This window comes from Poromitra crassiceps, assembly GCF_964638095.1.
Source record: "Poromitra crassiceps genome assembly, chromosome: 23".
Classification (NCBI taxonomy): Eukaryota; Metazoa; Chordata; class Actinopteri; order Beryciformes; family Melamphaidae; genus Poromitra; species Poromitra crassiceps.
Window position 1 is genome coordinate 16,474,077 of NC_139639.1, and position 24,527 is coordinate 16,498,603.

The 24,527-nt window shown below is 42.8% G+C and overlaps 1 protein-coding gene across 1 annotated transcript; it reads left to right on the forward strand.

The window, feature by feature from the left end:
• Positions 1–651: 651 nt before the first annotated feature.
• Positions 652–21,464, forward strand: LOC310796600 (transferrin receptor protein 1-like). The gene is made up of 18 exons (XM_083658814.1): positions 652–755; positions 12,196–12,245; positions 12,338–12,575; positions 13,259–13,451; positions 13,594–13,816; positions 14,016–14,138; positions 14,397–14,492; positions 14,675–14,814; positions 15,110–15,261; positions 15,541–15,660; positions 15,842–15,927; positions 16,076–16,139; positions 16,349–16,416; positions 16,568–16,632; positions 16,891–17,002; positions 17,159–17,380; positions 17,845–18,003; positions 18,186–21,464. The coding sequence occupies exons 2-18, from the start codon at positions 12,213–12,215 to the stop codon at positions 18,426–18,428; spliced, it is 2,337 nt and encodes a 778-aa protein (XP_083514940.1). The 5' UTR covers positions 652–755; positions 12,196–12,212; the 3' UTR covers positions 18,429–21,464.
• The last annotated feature ends 3,063 nt before the right edge of the window (positions 21,465–24,527 follow it).

Below are 24,527 nucleotides of genomic sequence, written 5' to 3' on the forward strand. Positions count from 1 at the left end.
AGCAAAAAGAAGCTCTTGTTTTAAAACACAATTAGCACTATTTTGTGAACTCCATAGTCCAGACTGAAACAAAATCACAGTCCTGGCTGGTGCGTGCAGCATTATTGTGTTTGTTCCCACTTCAAGGTCAGCAAAAAGCTGGAAAACAGATGTCAGGTGGTACTACTGTTTGAATGGTTGAGGTCATTCAAGGCCATGAGTGCTGTTCCCTGAACGAAAAAGTTATATCCATATAATTTTCCTATAGGGACTTATGTCTGTTGTAGCCTATGTCAGTGCATTTGGAGTCATATTTGCTCTGAGGTCTATATTCTTCAAATGTAGGCTATTATAGTTTATTTTTCATAAGATTATCCCAAAATTGGTGGGGGGAAATGTAAGGGGCACTCAATCCTGTAGGGCCTTGCATGAGTGCATACCTGTGAACTGCAGGTGTGTCAACAGGAAAGTGTAGGCCTATTATGTATTTCAACATATTTTAATCCAGTGTAAACAAGATCTCGCGGTGATTTGGATTTCTCCCATCATTGATGGAGCCGCCAAGCAACGCGAGACCATCAGAGTGACGCTCTCGGTCTGGGCTGGCTCTCTCTGCTGCTGCAGCTCTGATATTAGAAGCAGCATGGTCAAGGTCGCATATGCCTCTATGGTCGCACAGACGCCGGGTGAAAGCGACAGATAGTAGTGAGCCAAGGCGTCAGAGAGGGGGCACAGCACAGAAGAAGACAGCCGACTACAGCCTTGTTGAAGAGGAGGTGAGGGTTTTATTCGTGACGGACAGACCTGTATGGAGCAAGTTGGACTGTAGAATGAATGGTGTGCATTTACTAAACACGACTCAATAGACTGCTTTTGGACGGACCTGAGTCCCTTTGTCTCAGCTAAAGTTATATCTTAGTTACATCCCCTTTTGAGTGTATAATACTAGGATCATTTAGCGTTATGTTTTTGTATCTTGAACGTATCCAGACCGCTGCGGAGCATGTTCTATCAAGCAAGCAGCAAGCTAATTCAGTTGTCACCAGCTGTCACATGGCTTAAAGAGACACCTTTCATTCATAATGTGCCTGAGCTACAGACACAAAGAATACCTTCACGCTAGCGTTAGTCTTGCCAGTCACACAGTCTGTTGGCAGTTGCACATTGTCAAAAGGACGGCGCCATAACGGAAAGCAGGCAGTCACGTCCAACAGGCTCTGCTGAGTAGCCTCCCCCATCTGCTTCATTCATGCGCCTAGTAGCTAGCATAGCATACATACTAGTGCTGCCTGGCTGCCATATCCTCCCTGCATGGCGTTAGGTCACACAGTGTCAGTAGGCTAGGTAACGTTAGCCACATGCAGACATGATGACCGTCCTACAGTGCCTGTTTTCTGACCTTGACACTTGACTGCAGTAGCAGTAGGGCTGCTGCTGCACTGGATAAGCTATCCTTACAATATCTCACCTAGCTGACCTCCAGTTTAACAAGTTTGGGCCAGCATTGAGAGAGAGAGAGAGAGGGAGAGAGGGAGGGAGAGATAGAGAAGACTGGAGTGGGCTATATTAATTAATATAATTAATATAGTTAATAATTATTAATTCATCTCAACCTGAATATAACTGCAAAATAACACAGTCTGCATTAACACAAGTGTAATGGCAGTTTGTTGGGATCATCCCTCAATTCTTTGCATATCTAAGATGGGCAGGACACTTATCTATTAACTTGACTTGTTCTATTCAAAATGCCTCACTACACGTCACAACATTGATGTGGTGTAGCAGGAACTACATGTGGTTTACATGCCTCATGCGCTATTTGAATGTGTACGATTGTGGCGGTGTAGATGAGTCATTCCTGAAGCGCTCACCACGCTGTTCAAGCTAGCAGCAGGTGAACTTGACAAGTCTAGTTGTAGCAGGCTCATGTCATGTCATGTCCCTGAAAAGCTCCAGGAACAACAACGTCGCCTGGTTCCCCTAGTGGCTCTTAAAGCATTTGACATGTCTTTGACCCCTGAGAGCCACACACACACAGTACAACTATTACTGTAGCAGTATTAAGAATAGGCCTGCTTATGGTTGTATAGTATCTAGGGTTGGGTACCGAAACCTGGTACCAATATGGTACTGGTACTTTTACAACCGGTGCCACCGGTACCAAATTGCAATGCAGATTTAGGTACCTCATTTAGGTGCCATGCCCGAGCTGCTGAGTGAAATAACCGCCCTCCGGTGCTCTGAAACCGGCGCTGCACGCACCTTCACTAACATTCTAGGGCAAAACACATAAAAATATAGTTTGAAATCCTCTTTCCAAGAAGACGTTTAAATCTGCTTTAATTTTTTAGTACCATAGAGTACCGCAGGGATGATGTATTTTTGTAGGCTTTATCCAGAAATCGCCGCCATTTGGTTCTTCAGTGGAAAAGTCTATGGGGTTTTAGAATGGGGATTTCACTTAAATGCATAAAATAAGGTCTGTGGTTAACAAAAGTTTATGGGAATACGAATTTGGGTTCAGCATGATACTCTTCACAAATGTGAATAACTTTTATGCCTTTTGAAGCGTTTTATAAAAATCTTTTTTTTTTACGCATTTACGTTCCAAAAGTCATAAAAATTATTCCCGTTTGTGAAGATTATCATGCAGAACCCAGATGAACAAGTAAAATACAGTAATTGTAAATCCTCCCTTCACAGACTCCTGCTGACTTAGATGGTGATGGCAATATGTGGCTCAAATAATGTCAATGTGAAAGACGTGCACACACACACACACACACACACACACACACACACACACACTCTGCCTACATCGGTGGGAGGCGGCCGGACACACATTTTTATCAGTGATGACTTTTTGGGGCACCCGAGGAACAACCTATGAAGCCACTGTTGTAGGATGCTAGTGTGCCATATCATAAAAAAAAAAAGCTTATTGTGTTCTGTGCGGATACAGCATAACTACCTACATCCTGCGCTGCACCTCATTTAGAGTCAAATGCCATTTTAGTAGTAGGCCTACCTCTATAGGCCTACTTACTACGCAATGGGATTTGCCTGCCTTACTGTTCTGCTGCTGGCTCACTTTCCCATGAGCTAGCTGTAGCCTACTTGGAGCTTTGTCCCAATGTGACTCTCACATGATATGCCAGTGAACACAATGACTCCCCCCATGCAGCCTGACCCCGCTCTCTCCTCATCCTCCTCTGCTCCCCCTATCTTTTTTCTCCTCTCCTCTCCAATCTCTCTCTCTCTCTCTTCTCCTCACTTTATTTTAATCTTCCACCGTTTCCTCTCCTCCATCTCCATCCTCTCTTTGCATCGCTCGCCCTCTTCTTCGCTCGCTCTCCAACAAGGATCAGGCTGGTTGGCAAGAGTTCTGTTGCCAGAAGCCCATAAGAGCCAACCTTTGATTTGAGTGTTAAACACGTTGCAACCATCAAGGCATTTTCATTGTACTAGGCTCGCCTGCCGCGCGGGCTCGCCCACTCTGCAGCTCCCTGAGCTGGCCCTGCAGCTCGCATACGCAGCTCGGCTGCTGCGTATGCGAGCAATGTTTTTAATGAGTCTTTGGGGCATAGATTATGAAGAAGCAGCCGTCTGTGTTCGTCCATCTGTCTATATCTTTATGCCTCTGATGTGTGTTTTTATGTTTAAATAGCGCCATCAAGTCTGAATGTTTCCACAATTGCTCCACAATTCATTTCCTTATTCTCTCTGCATTGTTTACCTGCTGGTTAGGTGAGACAGGGATTTCCACTGTGTGCCATTTGACTCTAAGGTCACACAGGTAAGAAAGATTTTCCTCTGAATTCTCGTAACAGGAAGATGAGTAGTTTATTGATGGTCCTTGTAGGAATGAACTGAAGGCGTTTGATCAAAGACGATGCGATTTCAAGCAAGACACCCCAACTTCAACTCACTTCCTGTAATTTTGTCTTGTGGATTTTGCCCATGGTTTTCCACGGACACGCCCACTTAGGAGACTTTCGCCAGGTCTGAGTCTATTGGAGTCAATGAGAGAAGTGAACGTGATCTCAGATTATGACAGATTCTTTCGCCCCCATAGTCAGCAAACTAAATATTCTGCCCATTTTCTCAAGCTTTTTTCAGACGGACTGATCAGGAGAAAAGTAAAATACAGTAGTTCATGACCTGTCTCTGTCTCAGCAACACACTCTCGCAAGATTTTGCAGCTGGAACTCACGTAGGCTGGGAGCGATCAGCTAAAGCTACATGTGAAGTTCATTGATGTAGTAGCTAAATCTGTGGTTGGATTTGTTTTTATTATTGAATATCTTGGTTACAACTGTATTGAGCTAACGAGGGGCAGCTTTGTGTGTGTGGTTTGTGTGCAGTTTGGGAGCTCACAATCCCTATTTCAAGTTAGCTTGCTAGGTCAACACTAACCCCGCGTCACCAGACACAGTCCTCTCACAACACTTCAGGGGAGAGGTGAGCATTTAGGAGACTTGCTAGTTGCTAGTACCATTATTGTTAGAATTGGCGCAGCCTGCACCCTGCGGTGACAGATCTCTATAATGAACCTGCGCTGGTTTGATCACACCGAGTGAATTTGATGAATGCTTCCTATCATTTTTAGGAAGTCCATATTGAGATGATTGTTGCTTGAGTTGAAGTGTGGTACCACACACACCACAGTACCACAGTAAGCAGTAGAAAAAAGCAAGACATATATATATATATCATGTATATTGCCATTCAGACTAATAATACTGACATATGATTTTTATGTCCAACGCCCCAGCCCTACCTTAATTGTTGTTATTATGGACATGGCATGATGTGTTGTTACTTGGCTTGCACTGCAGACTACCCATAATGTAAACTAGTAATGTTGTCAAGATGTAAGCTATCTCTTAAGCTGATAATTGACTGCTAAACCATCTGTCAGCAAGCTTGAGTGAGTAAGAGATGAGATTGTGGTTGAGTCTGCTCACACCTGACGATAGCTTTGTGTAGTAGAGTTTTGCCCTCAGGTTTGTTGGTTGTTTGCATACCCCCCCCCACCCACACACACACACACACACACACACACACACACACACACACACACACTGACCCTGAGACAGAGACAGAGTTCACAAATGGTGGTTGGTGTTGTAATGCTGGATCGTAAGTCCTGTGGCCTGCATTTCATTGGCCATCATCTATTTATGAACCAAAGGTTACCAGGACTCCAAAATGGAGACTGGGCTATGAACACGCCCAACACAATCAGTGTCTCAACAACACAGAGGAATTTATTTCAGGTGATGCAATTGGGGCTGTAACGTGATTTTGGCCTTCTTTCAAGGGAAGTTGTTCATTTACTAAGCATCTATAGAGAGAGAGAGCCAAAGTGAACGTCACTTCCTGGTTCAGCAGGGTACCAGAGATTTTCATCCGCCATTTATTTTCCCATAGACATTTTGTAAAATGCGTATAAAAATAGTTTTACTTGGTCAAACCAAGCGATTCGGCAATATTTAGAATTGGGGAAGACCATAGAACATTTCACTCGACCAAAACTAAAAAACAAAGAAAAAATATTTTCTTTAAATAATTTCTTTTTTAACGTTTTGGTCCGAGTGAAATGTTATGTGGTCTCTCCTGTTTCTAAATATAGCAAACCATTTGGTTTGAACAAGTAAAACTATTTTTTATAAGCATTTTACGAAATGTCTAAATTGTCTATGGGAAAATAAATGGCAGATGGAAATCTCTGGTACCATGCTGAAGCAGGAAGTGACATTCACTTTGGCTCTCTATTACATTTGGAGGTAGCTACTCCATGAGTCTGCCTAACTGCGATGACCTTGGATTGATGTGGTTCCTTCCATGGTTTTGCGGAACAGCTGACCATGGACAGCAGAGAGAAGTTAGCATTCCAGCACTGATAGCATTCTCCATGAGTCTGCAGCTGGGGGAAGCCCTTGAAGGTTCAAGGCACGTAGCCTCATCAGCCTAATGGTTTCTCCTTCGCTGACATGTTCTCTGGCCAGCCAAAGGTTTTATTTGATTCACAAAGAAAAACTCTTCCTGAATGGCAGGCTGATCCAAATCACTGAGGCTCCCAGCAGCAGTTGAACAGTAGGAGGAAAGTAAACTACAATGGCCGAGTGTGTTGTCTCTGCCAGATACCAGCTCAGATATCGTCTCCTTAAAGCTCAGGGGACTGTGCTGTCCTATCCTGGCCTCGTTAGATATGATTGTCTGACACTACGCCTACGTGTGTGTGTGTGTGTGTGTGTGTGTGTGACAGTGTCCTTCCCAGGGTGTGACTCAAGCTTGCTCTTACTATCTCCGTCACACACACAGACAGACAGACACGCACACGCACACGCACACACACACACACACACACACACACACACACACACACACACACACACACACACACACACACACACACACGTACGTCTCTGGAAATTATTCAGTGGAGATACGGAACATGCTTCTCCATCTCCAGAGACTGATGAGAGCAAGAGGACTGACTCGAGGAATTAAGAGACCCAATGTGTAGAAAGTCCTTTGTGCTTGGTGTGTGTGTGTGTGTGTGTGTGTGTGTGAGGGAGACTGTGTGTACATCCTGCATGTGTGTCATTGTGTAATCACACTTTATATCACTAATCCATAGGTTTCTCTAACTGAAAGGCTAGCTAAGCTGATTAAAGTATTAATGCTGCTAAGGCTGGGTATGTTTGGTATGTAAGATTAAGAGGCGTTCTCACCTGCTGAGAGAGACATTTGGACTGTACCAAGCTGCTAGACCTGGGCTATACCAAGCTGCTAGACCTGGGCTGTACCAAGCTGCTAGACCTGGGCTGTACCAAGCTGCTAGACCTGGGCTGTACCACATTTCATACAGTCCATATCAGTCATATCTGTGTCTACACAGTCATGATGATGTGTCCACAAAGATGTGAACAAAGATATTGAATAGCCTTCTCATGGCTTGCCTACAGTGGCCCACAAACTAGTGACACAATGTGTGTGTGAGCCAACCTACCGACATTATGGTGGGGTTTTATCACTCCTCAAGGTTGCAGAAGTGAAGGAGGGCTATGGGCTAACTGAGGCCAAGCTAGCTGCTAAAGTTAGATCCATATAGCCCAGAATAGCCAATGCCTTTTCTGAGCTAAGTTGTTGTATGACTAGGTTCCTACACGCGTGCCCTTGTGGGCTTTATTTTAAGACGTTCAGAGTGCCTGCCTGGCCAGGCTTGTTATTAGGGCTGTGGCGATTCACTTATCTCCCGATTCGATACTATCACGATTCTTGGGTGCCGATTCGATTTATATTGCGATTCTTAAGTATTGCGATTCTACGATTATTGCGATTCGATATTACGATTTATTGCGATTTTTGTTTATTTTTTTCTTTTCTTTTTTCAGTTTGTTTGCTTTTTTACACTAGATTAGAACATGGGAAAAGTTGAATCATACACTAGAGACTGTATATTATATATCATGAGTAGGGCTGGGCGATATAGTTAAAAACAGGGGCGGACAGGGATCATAATTCAGGCCGGGCATTAGATACCAAGCAGGCCAGGCCGATATGGGCCGACGCGCGTGAAATTTGGGCCGTTTGAAGCCCAATTTGGGCCGTTTGAAGCCAGATTTGGGCCATTTGAAGTCCAATTTTACAATGAGATGCACCCACTTTAACCCTGAAGCGTAATTATTACTTCAGACTAACTAATAAAGTAATAAAACCACTAGTAAACCAGTAGGCGGCGCCTGGCCTGCTGTTCAGTGAGTGGCCTGACTGCAAGCACCCAATTTATTTATTTTTTTATTTTTTTGCGATTATCGATTCAGGGATAAAAAGATCGATTCAAAAAATCGTGATACTTAGGTGAATCGATTTTTTCCCCCACCCCTAATGCCCATGGAGACCAGGCTAGTTACAGTATCTGTGCTATGCTATGTTAGCATGCCCATGGAGACCAGGCTAGTTACAGTATCTGTGCTATGCTATGTTAGCATGCTCAATTTGCTCATGGAGTCCAGGCTTGTTATCTGTGCTATGCTATATAATGTTAGCATGCTCTGACATTGAGTCCAGCGAGGACGTGTGTGTGTGTGTGTGTGAGCGTGCGCGCGCGCGCCCCCCTGGCATTTGCCCATACAATCTCTGCTCTCACGCGATGTCCAGGTTGGGATCTCCTTCCAGTGGAGCTGCAGAGTTGGTCTCTAGGGATCCTTGAGGGAGGTTTTATCTGCACTCTGCAGGCTTTGCAGTCAAGGTCAGCGTATGTTGTTCCTACTATTTCTCCAGATCCTTCTTTTCATATTTCTGTGTCATTAGTGTATAAAGGTGAGGCAGTTTAACAAACACATGGGACAGATGGAGTCGTTTGCATGTGGCACAAAAAACGGAGCTGAATTGTGGATTGTGCAGGAGCCCACTGTGTGCAGTGTGCAGTCAGTGTTCTCTAACCGATTCATTCAGTCCAAAGTTCTGGCAGTTTTGTCGTGGTTTAACCCCGGAGGTCATATCACTCACATAGAAGTTGATTGTTAATAGCAGTTGGATTGATTTACCGACTTCAGTGGTTGATAAGACCCGCTGTTTGAGGAGATTTCAGCCTGTTTTGTTCTTTACCGAAGGCCAGACATGCTTAGATCATTAACATTTATGTTGGACTACTCAATCAATCAATCTTAGTCCAACCTCTATAGACTCTGTCTGCTCACTAGGACTTGGACTAAAAGGAAGTAGTGATGATGAGTGGGTGTTTCAAACCTGTCCAGATAAATATTGGAAATGGCCTAGTGGTTGGTTGCATTTGGCTGTGGTCTCCGTTTCAAAAATGCCTCCAACTCATGTTGTAGGAAAAAAGCTTTTGTTGAGAGGTGTGGGTAGGGATTAGCCTTCATGCGTAGCTTGAGAGGTTAGAGGCTAGTTGGGGTCGAGGGTGGAGGTGTGTGAAACATGCACAGAAGTCTGTATCAGGGTCATGGATGTGGGCTATTTGAAAAGGAGTGGAATGCGTAGGTCTCAAGATCATTTGGGTGAAGAGGATTACTGCAGGGCAGGGTGGGCAATGCAATGTGATGATCTAACATTTTGTCATTTGCCTTTACAAGATTGTGGACATTGTTTGTGAGATATATTGTTGGTATGATCCTTTTGTAGGGAAGTTGTAGTTTATTTTGTGCTGGATTATTTAAATTGGAACTCGCCTCAGATGACCGATAAGAACCACGGAGATGTCTTTCAAGCTTTATTGGAGTAACACAGGCCGAAGTAAGGACTGAAACATCGCTTATTTGATATCTGTGTATGTATGACATCACCGATGACATCACAGCTGCACTTATGTCATCACTTATGACATCATCGATGACCTCATAGTTGCAGTGACATCATCGATGACCTCACAGCTGCAGTGACATCATCAATGACCTCACAGTGGAGTGACACCGATTACGGTGGTCAAGTCCATGACATCAGATCCTTAGGTCGCGGGTTCACAGGGTTCACGTCCGGCCATCAGTCGGTATGAGAGGGCCTTTTCTGTTCATAATATAGCTTTTAGAATCAGAATCAGAATCACTTTTATTGCCACAATATGTAAAGATTACATACAAGGAGTTTGTCATAAGTGTAAGTAATGTATGCAGCGTATTCACCACCACTCCTTTCACCGATCTTTTCACTCATCGTCGTCATTGCACCTTTTGTTCTAACCTGAAAGTGTCAAATTGTGTGGTTCAACCTTTTATTTGAGTGCGTCATTGAATGAATGGCTAAAAGGATGATAAATGTATGCTGCCTTCATGTGCGGTCAGAAATATAATTACGAGCTCGCAGTGCGACCCAACAAAGCGAATGGGCATAGACCAGACCAGCACATCCGGGTAATTTGCAAAACTTGAAGGCCGCGCCCCTTTTTAGGGGATAACACAAGCCACTCGCGTTGACTTCAATGTAAAATAGCAGTACCCAAAACATCTATAGAAAAATAACAGAATTAATTTCCTTTATAAATGACCCAAAGACACCATGACATGACAATATATTTCAACTCGGCCGGCCATAGAATGCGCAAGATACATCGACACGAGGTACTTGCCTCTATGAACGCTGTATCCAGTTTCCACCAGGTTACATGCATCGTCCACATTGACGGTGTCACGCCTACCCTATCGCAGACCAGTTTTTTTTTTTTTTTTATTGTTAGTGAAACTATAACAACACAGCAACTCTTCGGCATATCTCTATCAAATTAAACCGTTTTAAATAGTTTGTTTGAGGTGGTTTCGGCTTCTTGTACCGTCGTTTACTATGGTGGGGTTGCCCCTAAAAAGGGGCGCGGCCTTGGAGCTGGACGCTTGAAGACGCGACGCAGTTCTGGTCTATGGCAGGGGTAGGGATGGTGAATATTGAATAATTAGAATTTTAGATGCTTGAATTGAATCATTTCATGCAAAATTGAAACTGTATTGCATAGTTGGAGATTGTATTTTTTTTTAACTGAATGTAATAGTTTGACTTTTTTTTTTTTTTTTTTTCAGGGGGAAAAATAAATTTCAAGTTCTTACAGAGACACATCCAGGGATTGTGCTGGCGTGACTAGATTGTGTTTTTGTTTTACTGGTGCTGTTCTCTACTTGGTTGTACTGTGCTGCAATGGTGGTTAAGTTTACTCACAGCTAATGTGTTGGATTGGACAAACATTGCTGGAATGGTACAGTAGGATGCTAATAGACATGATTAGAACACACATCTAATTTTGTGTGTGTGACTGTGGAACACATTGTTTGCTAGCTAAACTTAAACATGTGGCCATGGTAAACAGTTCTTTATTTAACCGTAGCCTAGAGATAACCATCTTGGCTTCAGCACTTCTTGGCTGACACAGGCTTAAAGCTGCACCAGGCACCTTCGCACTTCGATGACTACCTGTTTGAATTTTTTTTGGAAAGTTTGAGAGCCTTCAGTATGTAGAAGTCATCTGTGCTCTCCTGATCTACATTTCTTCTTCTTGGGAAATTTGTTCTCAGTAGGACTTCCTGGTAAGATAAAGGTTAAAACTGTTACATTTTCTAAGATTGATTTAAACAAGGCAACACCCTCAAAAGTCATAATGCACAATTGTGGGCATGATTTTGAGCTGTACTCCTATGAAGATGAGATTAGATACTGTTGCCACTATTGAACTTTTTCAGTAAATGATAAGTGCTGCCTGCCATGGTAGGGTATCATTTTGGTGTTAGCAGTGTTAAGTACTTCCACAAAGGGATACAAATATCACCACAGTTGTAGCAAAGTTGTACAGTAGCTGGTCATGTAACATATAAACATATAAAGATGCTCAACCTGTCCTGAACGTGGTCTTCTCATGCTTGTGGAGCTGAAGCACCTTACACAGCAGCCTTCTCTCCAGAGGACGATCACATGCGTGGTTCTTATTACGCGAGTCAGGGACGATGACATTTAAAGTCAATATACAGCAGTCTTGCGTTTCAGGTACTGTGTCTCTGCTGGTGGAAAACCCTGTTTCTTTTGGCCTGTCTGTCGAATCAAAGCGAGTGGGAAGTTTGTTGTGTTGTGTCATTGTGTTCTTCTGGCCGTGGACTTTCACATGGAGGCATGGAGTCTGTGTTGACCTCGCGCCGCTGGACACTGGCCTTTTGTGCCGGGAGACAGTGCTGCCTTTCTATAGGAAACACCATGCATGTTTGGATAAGGGGTGGGACATGCTCTGTGGACACCAACTTATTCCCAGAAATGAAACACTATATTAATTCACTGTAGGAATCAAACCTTTATGTGAAGCGCTTTGAGTGTCTAGAATGGTGCTATATAAATCCAATCTATTATTACTATGATTAATTATTAATAGTTAACTATTAATTATTAATGATTAATGATGAATGATTAATTGTTAATTATTAATTATTAATTATTTGTTATTAGCTATTAACTATTAATTATTAATTATTAATGATTAATTGTAAATTATTAATTATTGTTGATTAATTATTAATTATAATAATATTAACAATACCAACAACAACAACAACAACAACAACAACAACAATAATAATAATAGTAATAATAATAATAATTCTTCTTCTTTTATAAAAACACATGACGTATTAAATGGCCAGGTAAAGGTGGCAGGGAAAAGCTTTGAACTAACTCTTGACTAAGTCACTCAGCTGTTTTCTTTTTTGCCTTCCTTTATAGATTCCTGAGAAGCAGCAATGGACCAGGCAAGGTCAACGATCACCAAAATAGTGAGTATTGCCACCTAAAAGCTGAAATATTAAGACATGAGCTTTCCTCCCAACAGAACGATGGCATCTCATCGTTCTTTTATTTCCCTTAGTTCAATGGGGAGCCGCGCTCCTATACACGCTTCAACCTGACCCAGAACATGGAAGGCGACAACAGCCAGGTGGAGATGAAGCTGTCGTCTGACCTGGACGAGGAGGTCGGCGGCAATGGAGTGGGAGAGCACCTCAACCACAACTCGAACCACAGCCCTTACACTGTGCGCAAACCCGCACGCGCACCCAAGAAAATCTGCTTCATCGCGGCCACCACCCTCCTCATCTTCATCATCGGTAAGAGGGGATGCATGGATGGGTGTAACAATACGCATATTATTCATATGGAACTGTTAGGTAGGAGGCTTTAGGTTCAATGCATCGCAAACCGAAAAACCCAAATTAATCTTTCACTACTGAGCCGTGCAAGTCTTCTACAAGGATATCATGCTAATTTACAATTGCAATAAATTGCAATACAATTTTAAAATAGTTTGTAAAATTAATAAAATAAATAAGTAATTTTTTTTTTTTTTTTTTTAAATCAAGGACATTTCTATGGCATTTAATCAAGGAAATAAAATGTTTAATGTGTATCTGTTGCCAGGAAACACGATACTACTGACTCTATATCGGGTGAGCATAGTTCTGGTACTATGTTCCAGGAAGTAAAACTGATTCACTGGAGTTTTTAAAATAGTTCCAGACCCTTCAATGTTGTATACTTCAGAACAGTCAGGCTTTGGGTTGTGCTAGCTGACTCACTAAACTGTAGTTTTACTGGTGGTGAGTGGAAGGACTTAAGAGCACAGCAGTAATATAATATAAGGCCTATACTCTCCGCTGGCGTTCTAGCATTACAAAGTGCTGACTTGGAGGTCGAGGGTGAAACTTAATGCCTTTATCTATCCTCTATCCGTTGTCCTCTTCTCTCTGTCTCTGCTCGTTCATCACCTGTTGTAACCGCTGCTCACCACCAGGCTACTTGATTGGCTACCTGGTCCATCGGAAGACACCCTTGCCTCCCATCTGTGCCGCGACCATGCTCCCTTTCGATGACAACGTCGCCCAGAAGAGCTATGAGACGGAGGCTGCTCCCCTCATGGACTGGGACGATGTCAAACAACTTCTTGCTCAAAAACTCAGCGCACCCAACTTTGAAGACACCTTCAGGTGAATGTCAACCCGTACGCCTTACCCGGGGAATGTGCTGTGAGGCAGTGTTGGCCTTTTAAAGCCTTTCAAACAAATGCTAAGCGATGCCTGAAATAAGAGCCATTTCTGTCTTCATTTGCCCTTCTTCCTTCTACCCCAGAGAGTTTGCCAGTAGCAGCCACCAGGCTGGTTCTCCAGGTGATGAGGCGCTGGGGAACAAGGTGGTGACGAGGTTTAAGGAGTACGGCATGAAGACCTGGTCTGACGAGCACTTCATTAAGGTTCAGGACCCCCCGTCCTCTGGCTCCAACAAAGTCGTCTTCAAAGGGAAGGAGGAGACACCAACTGGCTTCCTGTCCTACAGTGGTACCGGGACAGCAACGGTAAACTACAAGGAGTTGAATATTATAGTCCACTATTTCACCTCAAGAGCGGATTCTGATACAAAAAAAGGATTTCATACATACACCAGAAAAAGAAAATTTTAATAAAAACTGCAAAAACACAGAGAACAAAATATGTTTTGAGGCCTGTAGGTAAAGAAGCACTGAGGTTAAACAGAGGGCTTGTTTTTTCTTGCAGGGTGCTGTGCTCTATGCGCACTACGGCCAGGCCAGTGACTTCAGGCTGCTGCAGGAGAAGAGCATCAACATGAACGGCAGGGTGATGGTGGTCAGAGCTGGCCAGATCAGCCTGGCTGAGAAGGTGGGTGCTTATAGGAGAAGAGAATCTGTGCCTTTTATGTCATTGTAAACCTTTCTCTTTTTTCTGAAGTCCTTTGTACTAACACAAAAGTCCATTAACACATCCTTGATTGAAAGGAAGAAAACGATTTTGTGAATTTATTTTGATGTTACTTTGGAAAACAATGAATTGATGATAAACTGTAGGAGGTGTATGGATGCTCTCTCTGTCATTCATTCATTCATTTATTTCCATTTCTCACTCATTCTGTGCTTACAGGTAGCCAATGCTGCCAAAATGAATGCCTCTGCTGTGCTGATCTACCCAGACCAAGCTGATTACTCTATTGGCGATGACACCCAGCTGTTTGGACATGTGAGTGTGGCGTGCTGGAAGTTTAGATGAAACTTTTAAATATCTATTTTCCTCAGTTAAATCTATATTAAATAAGATTATATATAAGCATATTAGATAGATAACAAATGTAAATGTCTCTCCTACCTGCTTGGCTAAAAGATAGCAGCCAACTCACTCTTGCGCTGTCCACCCTCCCTCAGGTCCATCTGGGTTCAGGGGACCCCTACACCCCAGGGTTCCCCTCCTTCAACCACACCCAGTTTCCTCCTGTGCGCTCTTCAGGCCTCCCATCCATCTTGGCCCAGAGCATCTCTTACAAGATGGCGTACAACATTGTGACGTAAGGGCTTGCTATATAAGGATGATCAACAACAACAAAAAAGAAGAAAAAAAAGTTTAAAGTCTTTATGCAAGTCTATGCAGTAGAGGTCACAAATCGATGATGCTGTTTTGTGTAATGCCTTGGCTGTTGAGACAAAATGTTCCTTTGCACTGGAATGATCAGCGTCGTTTCTATTGCTCTCCAGTCTCCACCTAAGCATAGTACAGAGCTATGGTTGTGTATATTGCAGATTAGCACGCCACCCTGTGGTGGCTTCTTGTCGGTTCACCCTGCGTTCTTTGTGCCCCCACAGACAGCTGGGGGGTCCGAGTGTGCCGGCAGAGTGGGGAGGCATCGGCAAGCTGGGAGATGAGAACGACGTCGCTACTGTGGAGGTCAACAACGTTTTGGCTGAGAAAAAGATCACTAATGTCTTTGGAGTCATCAAAGGCTTTGTGGACCCAGGTATAATGCTTCACGCTATGTGTATTCAAGCCCTATGCTCCACTTGGGAGCCTACAGGAAGTAAGTCATGTGTATGCAGCCAGCGAGTCCCACTCAGATCAAGAATTGAGAGAAAACAGCAATGTCGTCTTATTCTGTGTTGAAATAGGGAATGGATAGATTTTTTTTTAAGTGGTATCAGTATTCATTCACAGTTCTCTTGCTACAGCATCTTGCCTTGTCTGTTCTTGATCATTTATATACTCCCATTTCCCATCCCCTCTTGCCACCTTTTTCCAGATCGTTATGTGGTTCTCGGTGCCCAGAGGGACGCCTGGGGTGCGGGTTTTGCCAAATCGACTGTGGGCACCAGTGTCCTGGTCGAGCTGGCACGCTCCATCTCTGACATGGTGAAGAACGGTGAGTCTCGGATGGCAGTCTCTAGCCGAGCTGAAGTTTCTTGATGAAAAATAGTGTTAAGATTTTGACTGGAAGAACATTGATGGAATGGATATGGCTCCGCAAAGCCAGATAGTTTGTAAAGATTTCTCTGGCAGTGGGTGTATTTTTCTTACGTGCATTTGTGTGTCCCCCTTGACAGATGGATTCAAGCCAAGGAGAAGCATTGTGTTTGCCAGCTGGAGTGCTGGAGAGTATGGGAGCATTGGCGCCACCGAGTGGTTGGAGGTGAGATTGCATAATGGCATTTCCCCCCTCTGCATTTCCACACATTTTTATTAGCAGTGTTATGCCGCAAAGATACTGATTGCTGATGCAGATCTCTCTCTGTCTGTCTATCTGTCTGTCTCTTTCTCATCATTTCCTGTATCTCTAGGGTTATCCGTCCTCTCTGGGCATGAAAGCCTTCTCATACATTAACCTGGATGGGCTTGTCACAGGTATGCCCCGGCATACATGAGATGATGAAGTGTGGGTCATGGTGTCCCATTGTATTATGCACTGCAGACAGACTTGTCCCCTGGTTGGATGCAACTAGAGCAGATTTGTCTTGTGTCTCCCTGCTAATTTTAGATGATCTCCAATAATGATTTAATAGTCTATGTCAAAATGGAAGAAAAAAACAAACAATATAATTATTCTTTTCCAGGTCTGGATGGGTTCAAAGCTGCAGCCAGTCCCTTGATGTACAGCCTGATCGAGAGCACTCTGAAGGAGGTAAATGACAGCTTTTAGTGAATCCGACTTTAACATGTTTAATCATTTAAAGTTTGACCATTTTGAGTGTCTCTGTACCATTGTGTTGTGGTCATAGGGCATGATATGCAGATATTAATTGCATTTGACGATGAACCTCTCCTCTCTTTAGGTGAAAACCCCAAACAACCTGACGCTCTTCTCTCAGTATGCAAGGACTAACTGGGAGAAAGATGTGTAAGTTGGACTTGTGGGCTGTGTAGAAAACAGGCTGTAGTTTCATTCAGAATGATCCGTAGTGCAACCAAACCTTTCTTGCTAGTATCCTGTCCAAAATCAGATGTGTAGGGCAGCTGTCATTCTCATGTGTGGAGATAATATTCACTGCCTATTCTCCCTGCTCTAAAAGGTCTAGCAGTCCAACCCTTATTCATGCATTGTACTCGTGTTGAGAGTGTGTAGCTACGTCTCCATCTTATTATGATTTCCTTCCAGGTTGGAGCCTCAACTGCAAATGGACAGCGCTTCTTATCCTTTCCTCGCCTTTGCTGGCATTCCATCAGTCTCATTTAGATTCGCTACCAATTCAGCAAGTCGGCCTGCAGTAGTAAGTTAAGCAATTTGTTGAATCCAACATCATCAAACTGAAAAACCTTATAAATAAACTCAGTCATTATATAACAGGTTGAACCTGGGATATGTTTTGTTTCCCAACGGGTCAAACATAATTCTTTGACGTGTCTCCTCCATTTCCACCCTGTAGGACTACCAGTACTTTGGCACTCTGCTGGACACCCAAGAGAAGCTCTCCGCGGCCACGTCCAACCAGATACCTCGGCTGGCGGTGACAGCGGCCCAGTTTGCGGGTCACATGGCCCTGAGACTAGTCCACGACCACCTGCTGCGGCTGGACTTGCAGAAGTACGACAGCATCATTCGCGGTCACGTGGCAGACATCAACCGGAAAGTCAAGACTGTTCAGAGGGTGAGTGCGAGTTTCTCTTCTGTCAGGAACGTACACTTATTCTCACTTTTTGCCATGTGCAGATCTGAGCTGCGGTCGACGCCACTGGGGAGCAATTTTGAAATTTCTGGAATGCCTTGCTTGGAGATCGTACATTGCCCATCCATGACATTGAGTGTGAATGATTGTCTGTCTGTGTTAGCTGTGCCAACATGTTTGTCTGCCTTAGTCCCTCCCAGTGCATGCTGGGATAGTCCCCACCCCCATGTGACCCTGAAAAGGATTTAAGCGAGTAGAGAAATTTTAACTTCCTGTTGAACTGCTGGTTCAATTAGGGATCCGAGTGTAATTAACTCTGTCACAGTTCTGTCTAATTGCTGGTTTGATGATGTGTCCAGCGTGCGCCTAGCTGCATATGCAGTTGCACCTTGTATTGTTTATTCAGAGTGCTAAATAGCCCCTGTGGATGTTGTGTGTGCTTCCAGATGCAGCCCCTGCTTTTGCCCAAGGCCCTGACGGTGCAGTGGTTGATCTCGGCATCTGGCTCCTACAGCCGCGCCTCTCGCCAAATGGCGGCAGATATCCAGAACAGCAACCTGGACGACTTTGAGCTGTGCCGCGTCATCAATGATCGCATCATGACTGTAAGATCACCAGGACAGATGTCTTTTTTTTTTTTTAAAGATCTGTGTGAAAACAAAATTATTAACAAATATTAGAAATGCCCTCCCTTCTTTTTTAAGCGCTAAAGCAAGACAAAAGTTCAAAGTGAACGAGCACTGTTGTTAATCACCGTCGCCCTCTGTTCCTCTTCCCGCTTGCGTAGGTGGAAAGGAACTTCCTGTCGCCGTACGTGTCTCCCAGAGAGAGTCCCTTCCGTCACGTGCTGCTGGGCTCGGGCCCCCACACCCTCAAGGCGGTGTCCACCCACCTGGAGGCCCTCAGGACCAGCGACCCCAAGGCCGATGCCGACCTGTTCCGCAACCAGTTCGCCCTGGCCACCTGGACCATCCAGGGCTGCGCCAACTCACTGGCAGGGGACATCTGGTCTTTGGATAACCAGATCTAAATCCATCCTCCCTCCCCCTCTTCACTCTCCTCCCTCTCTCGTCTATGGTTTGGCCCACAAAACACAACTGGCAGTGTGAAAACCAATAAGGCCGCTAACGTGAGCATAACAGCCACAGTTGCACGACATGCTGAGGTTAGCCCGTTTCAGGACATTTTTTAAAGTATAGAGGTGTTTCCTAAACGGATATCAATATTACACTCATCACCCCCCTGTCATAGTTTTCTACACTCCAATGACACACTGCTTAATCTCTCATCTTTCTCAAATCATCCATAAAGCCAAACATTCACTATACAAACACTTAATACTGAAATTCAGTTCAGCTGCCTTTACAAAAAGCAAGCCTGATTGTTTTTTTGTCAAGTAATTAAGTTTTTCCCGCTTTGGAAAGAATAATTTTCCCACGTGGTGTACTCAAATACCACATCTTGAATATTTTGGTGCTAGCAATGTCTACCTTCAAATGGCCATCATATGTGACAGTACTACTTTAATTGATGTTAGACCATGAATGAGTTGAATATAGTGAAACCGATGCGTTTTCAGCACAATATCAGGTCATAATAATCATGAATATCAGGTCTCAATAATCACAGCCAGCTCAGATATGAACAACAAAAGGGCACTATGGTACAATAAGCTAATTATGGGGCATTGATTGTTTGTTTACCATCATCAGAATCGTTGTTACAATCCAAGACTGCTGGTATTTCCTCTGCTGTGGCCTCGTATTTAGGTGAAACCTGAGCCGGTTTGATTGGTATCTATAATTTCATGTTGTGCTGAAACATGCAGCTGAAGGCCTTATCGGAGATTCAGATGTTGCTAAGGAGTCGTGGTGTTACACTGAACACACAGGAGTTCACTGAATGAGACAATCAGCTGTTAGTACTTGGCACTGCTCCGTCTCCTCCTGGTCCTGCATCTTTAAAGAAAAGTTACGCGAAAGTCCTCGTTTTCTGTTTTTCTCCAGAAGATTCATTTCACTTACAGTTAAGCTTTTATAAGCCGACACGACACAAGAACAAACCTCTGTAGGCTTTTAAACACCAGGGGAGAAGGCCTTCTTCAACCACGTGGCACTGAAACTGAAACCGTACGTCTATTTATTTTTGTTATTTATTTATCAGTGGCAGGGTTCACTATAAATAGTGATTTTTTTTAACGCCTTTTTTAAATTAAATGTATAATAATTATCGGGAGCAGTGCCTTCCATAATTATGACAGTTATACTGTCGAAATGAAAAAAGCAGCATCTGCTAAAAGAAGTGTATACATGTTGACCGACAGCCAGTATTGACCACAGAACAGCATTGACCTGACATCGGGTTGACCGTTTAAGCTAGGCCAGCTCACACGTGTATTAAGACAATTCCGATACTTGATATATTTCTACAGCGAGCTGCCTTTAATCCTAACAACTTGCGGCTGGCGGTCTCTACTGGGCTCTTGGTGCATGTACACTTCTCACCCTGAAAACATTATCGGGAGCAGTGTCTTCCATAATGTAAAGAATAAAGAAGAAGGTAGTTTTTGCCTACCAGTGTGTATCCATATCGGAGGCAGTGCCCTCCATATTTTCACTGTAGGAGTGGATGTTTTGTATTATCGGGAACAGTGTTTCCCATAATGTGTATATATACAGTATTGCAATACAAATGCACTTGTTGTCTGCATCTTTACAACCCTTCGGTGACGTTCCATGCTAATGTCTTCTTCACACGTTACTTATCTAGTTACTGCTCAGGCAGGGACGAGGCCTGCAGCTCACCTACATCATCTCACCAGTATGTGCACGGATCTGAAAGGCAGTGATGGGTGGAATATATGTGGAATATATCTAATTTGGTGGAAATGCAGTTACTTGAGCTCCAAAGGCACAGTCTTTGGCAGTCCCTTTCATAATAATACATTTTATATTGCTTATGCCAATATTAAGATCCTATGACACATTTCCCCATCTGTCAGTAAGGTGAAGGAGCTGCAGGTCTCTACTCTGCACTGGACTTCTTTAGGGAGCTTGGCGTCCATTTAAATCAAGTGCTGTTGACCTGTTGCGTCTTTCCTTGGGCTGCATACTGAACTGATTTAGTGCTCAGACCATTTGGAATGTCTGTCTCTTTTTCTTTTTCTTTTGAAACAAATTGTTACAAAAATATCTGGGGGTTGCATTTCCACAAGAGCGCCACAATGAAAAGTGCGTTTTTGTTTTGTCCTTCAATGACTGTGAACATCCCCCCTTCTCTCATGTATGTGTCTATTCTCTCTTGTTGAAGGGGCTTACCTGTGCCTTTTCTGTTCTGTGACTGCATAATAGTGTTGAGTTCCTAGATACTTGTTTTTAGAGGATGTATATTTGTTTTCGATGATCAACACTCGTTTTGAAATCGCTGTAGTTCTGTGACTATATTTCTGATGCTTCTGATAGTTCATTGTTTCTTTGCCTGTTGTCTGCTGAAACCAAAAGTAAGGGCACATTTAAGATGAAGTTAACGTCAACGATATATTAAAATGTCCAAAACAAATTACCCCAAAAAAAGGCTCTTTAATATTCCCTAGATGAATAGAGGATTTCAAATACTTCCTTTCTTAAACAGGAACAACTAAACAGATTGAATGTGGTAAGAGAAAATTATGATGTCAGGCTGGTCACGGACTATACAACTGAAGATTTAAAACCACCTTGTGTTATGATTCCATAGAATAATTGAATTAAATTAGCTTAGTATTGGTTCAGTAACCCATTTGAAATTATTCATTCAGACAGTTTATTTATTAAACTGACTATTTTCGGAGCTAAACGTATTTGACTGGGCATTTCCAAATTTGACAACCCAGTGACACTCACAGAAATGGACAAATTCTTTACTGTGAGGATGGAGAATCTTAGAAATTGGTCTGCTAAGTCTTCTTGGGTGGCGGTGCATTATTATGAGAAAATGTTGGCTTGTGTTTTGAAATTCAATGTATTTTTTCTGAAACCGTATACAAGCTTGCTTAACTTATCCCTTTTTGTTGCTGCAATAAATAATTTCAAGGTAATAAGTGTTGAGTCTTGGTTTGAAGATGAAAGTGCAAATTTAATGATTGATTTCAGTTGTTTTGAACAATAGGATTAACATGAAATGCAACAAGAAATTAGTGATTAAAAGCTGAATGGAAAATGGTTGTACATTACAAAGTTTCCGTCAGTGTGCCAAGACTCACAGAGAAGTTAAAAGTTACTCTGCTTCATTTATTTATAAACCTCTATCTTACTGTAACTTAATGAATGAGATGTTCATAATACTGATATACTTTGAAATGCCCCTAACGATGAGTTGAACATACACACATGAAATATCCTAATAGGCATGTATGCCTACATTACTGTAATTCTAGCAGTTCTATTACAAGGCAATGCACAAATCAAAGTTATAAAACTGAGTTGACTGAATCATATTTCTACATATTATTATTATTATTATTTATTATTATTATTATTATTATTATTTGACCAATGATGCCAGCCTCAATAGAAGCATCTGATTCCTGCGGAAAAAAATGTTGATATGATGACAGCCTTTGACCAGATGATGGAGACATAGTACACTATATTATATTATATTATATTATATTCTTGGACAAGGTCCATGTGACCAATGATCATCTCCAATCTCTTAGATAGGTACAGTCATTCATGTGGATGATTACAGATTTACATTAGGGACTCCCACAATTGTTACTGTATGTCTGTAATTGACTGCAGCACTTTTAAACTCAGCTTGTAGGCATTGTAGGTGCTGGCTGCAAAATTGGTGCATGTTCCTTTAAGAGTGGGTTGACAGCCTGAGCGTGCAGCAAAGATAAGAAAGAAGCAAGAGCACTCGGCCGCAGATTTCTGCTACAACAAAACGTCACCATCGTGTGAAGTGCAGGATGGATGGATGAGATGTAAACAACGGCAACTGACCTTCAAACATGTATTCATCCAGAGCATGATCCAGAGTCCAGATTTATTCGTGATATTAAGACATAAAGTTCAGGTGGAGGAATTATTGTACACAGAAAAGTTTTGGTTGTTGTCTTCGACTCGTCGTTTCAACTATGGAGTGATTCATCTTCAAAATTAGAGACGATCTTCGGGGTGTACAAAGACAGCAAAGAGACTAGTGTGTCGCCAGCCAGCCAGCCAGCAGCCAGTACGCGAACCCCTCACTAGTAGCGAACCCCTGACTGTACTAGTTGGACAGGACTAGTCTGAAGTGAAGCATGGAACCCAGCTAGGCGTCCAAGCACCGGACACTTTGTTCAGCTTTAACCGACTTACGTGACGCCATGGTCGAGGCCGGTGAAGCCTCACACAGATGACAAGACCTGTCCACTTGTAACTGGTCTGCCGGAGAGGAGAGCCAAGCACACCGCCAAGCTGGAGGGAGGGGACAGCAAGTGACAGAGCTGAGTGACAGGTAAAAAGAAAATACTCATGCATGGCTCATGGCTGTTAGCCCTTTGTCAAACTCTGTCTGTCTATATGCAATGTCAGTCACAGTCACTTTATCAGGCTGAAAGGCGGGGACGACAGGTGAGAGCTGTCACAGCCTAGCCTATTATTGTGAAACACGAGCATTTTGTTACACAACCTTATAGTAACACTTGGGTTAGGCCTACATAGGGATAGAGAAAGTAGCAATTAACAATAAAGACAGGTGTCCCAATGCCCTATGAGATGCTGAGATATGAGACTGCAACCTGAGCCCACAACTTAGCAGGCAAGGAGACCCCATTTTGATAGGTAGTGTATGCCTACTTAAGAGGAGAAAGTCCAAATAAAAAGCTATATCTCTTAGTTTGCCTAGTTACATATCAGGTAATGGACAATCAAATATCACAATATTTTTTTGAACAAATACCTCGATATTGATATTGCGACAGTATTGTAGAGATGACTAGTGTGGTGCTTTCACAACATATTTACACAATCAAATTTTTGATAAACAATATAGCTAGAATATAGCTAGAAGAGTCTGTCGAGTTCAGAAACTTACATCACTTTATTGTAATGCAGCCTTTAAAACCAGGAAAAGTCAACACTCATGCCATATCATGATGTTACGATATCCAAAATCTAAGACGATATCTAGTCTCATCACAATATCGATATATCAATATATTGCCCAGCCCTAATAGAAATGTAATAGGACTTATGACTGTGTAACTCAAAGTGAGTTTGTGAAGTTAAGGAGTTATAAAACTCCACATCCATGCTAGGACCTTGTTTTATGCACACCAGATTTCATGCAAATCCGACGAGCGAAGGAATAATTATATCACTTCCAGTTGATACAAAGGCAGATGAGAAACACACTTGAATAGCGGATCAGTTTTCGTTCACTCTCCAGAATGATGTCCCTATCATGGGGGAACCTATAATAGCTGTGGAAAATTCTTAATAAATTAGATTAGCTAAATAATAATTCTGATCCTTGAGATCGAACCCTGGTGTGGACAGTTATAGGTTATTAGTATAGTATAGTATAGTATAGTATATTATAGTATAGTATAGTATAGTATAGTATAGACGGTTTTCACCAGAGGGCAACCCCACAGCACTTCCTTTTTCTCAGCATTCGGCAAACTGCAGAAATATTCACTCGACATCGTTACTTTTGTTTTCACTGCTCAGCTGTATAGACTGTTTTCACGGAATGGTCAGTCCTGCACTTGAATGTTTTTTTTTCTTTTATGTCCATAGCAAACACTGCAACAGGAAGTGTGCGGGGGTTCAATTTAGAATGTTTTTGTTGTCAAGTTAAAACCGTCTATAGACACACAGTGACACGTCGCCAAGCTCCGGCTAGATAAGCAAACAAACTGAAACAATAGGCACTAACACTCTTACTGCCATACTATAATGATGCCAGTATGCCAGTAATAGTAGACCCACGTACCACAACAAGATTCAAATTATCCCACTCACACTTTTTTTTATATAAAAGTGAGCAAGTGGGCAATATCTGTCTGTCTGTCTGTCTGTCTGTCTGTCTGTCTGTCTGTCTGTTTCAATTTTTGTCCCACTGATGATGAGGTCACAATGCCTATGACGTCATCAGTGAC

Bases quoted from the DNA above. Each gene is read 5' to 3' on its own strand.
- LOC310796600 (XM_083658814.1), top strand. From the start codon at position 12,213: ATGGACCAGGCAAGGTCAACGATCACCAAAATA. The intron at 12,576-13,258 runs GTAAGAGGGGAT...GCTCACCACCAG, and splicing joins CCTCCTCATCTTCATCATCG to GCTACTTGATTGGCTACCTG. The intron at 16,417-16,567 runs GTAAATGACAGC...TCCTCTCTTTAG, and splicing joins TCGAGAGCACTCTGAAGGAG to GTGAAAACCCCAAACAACCT.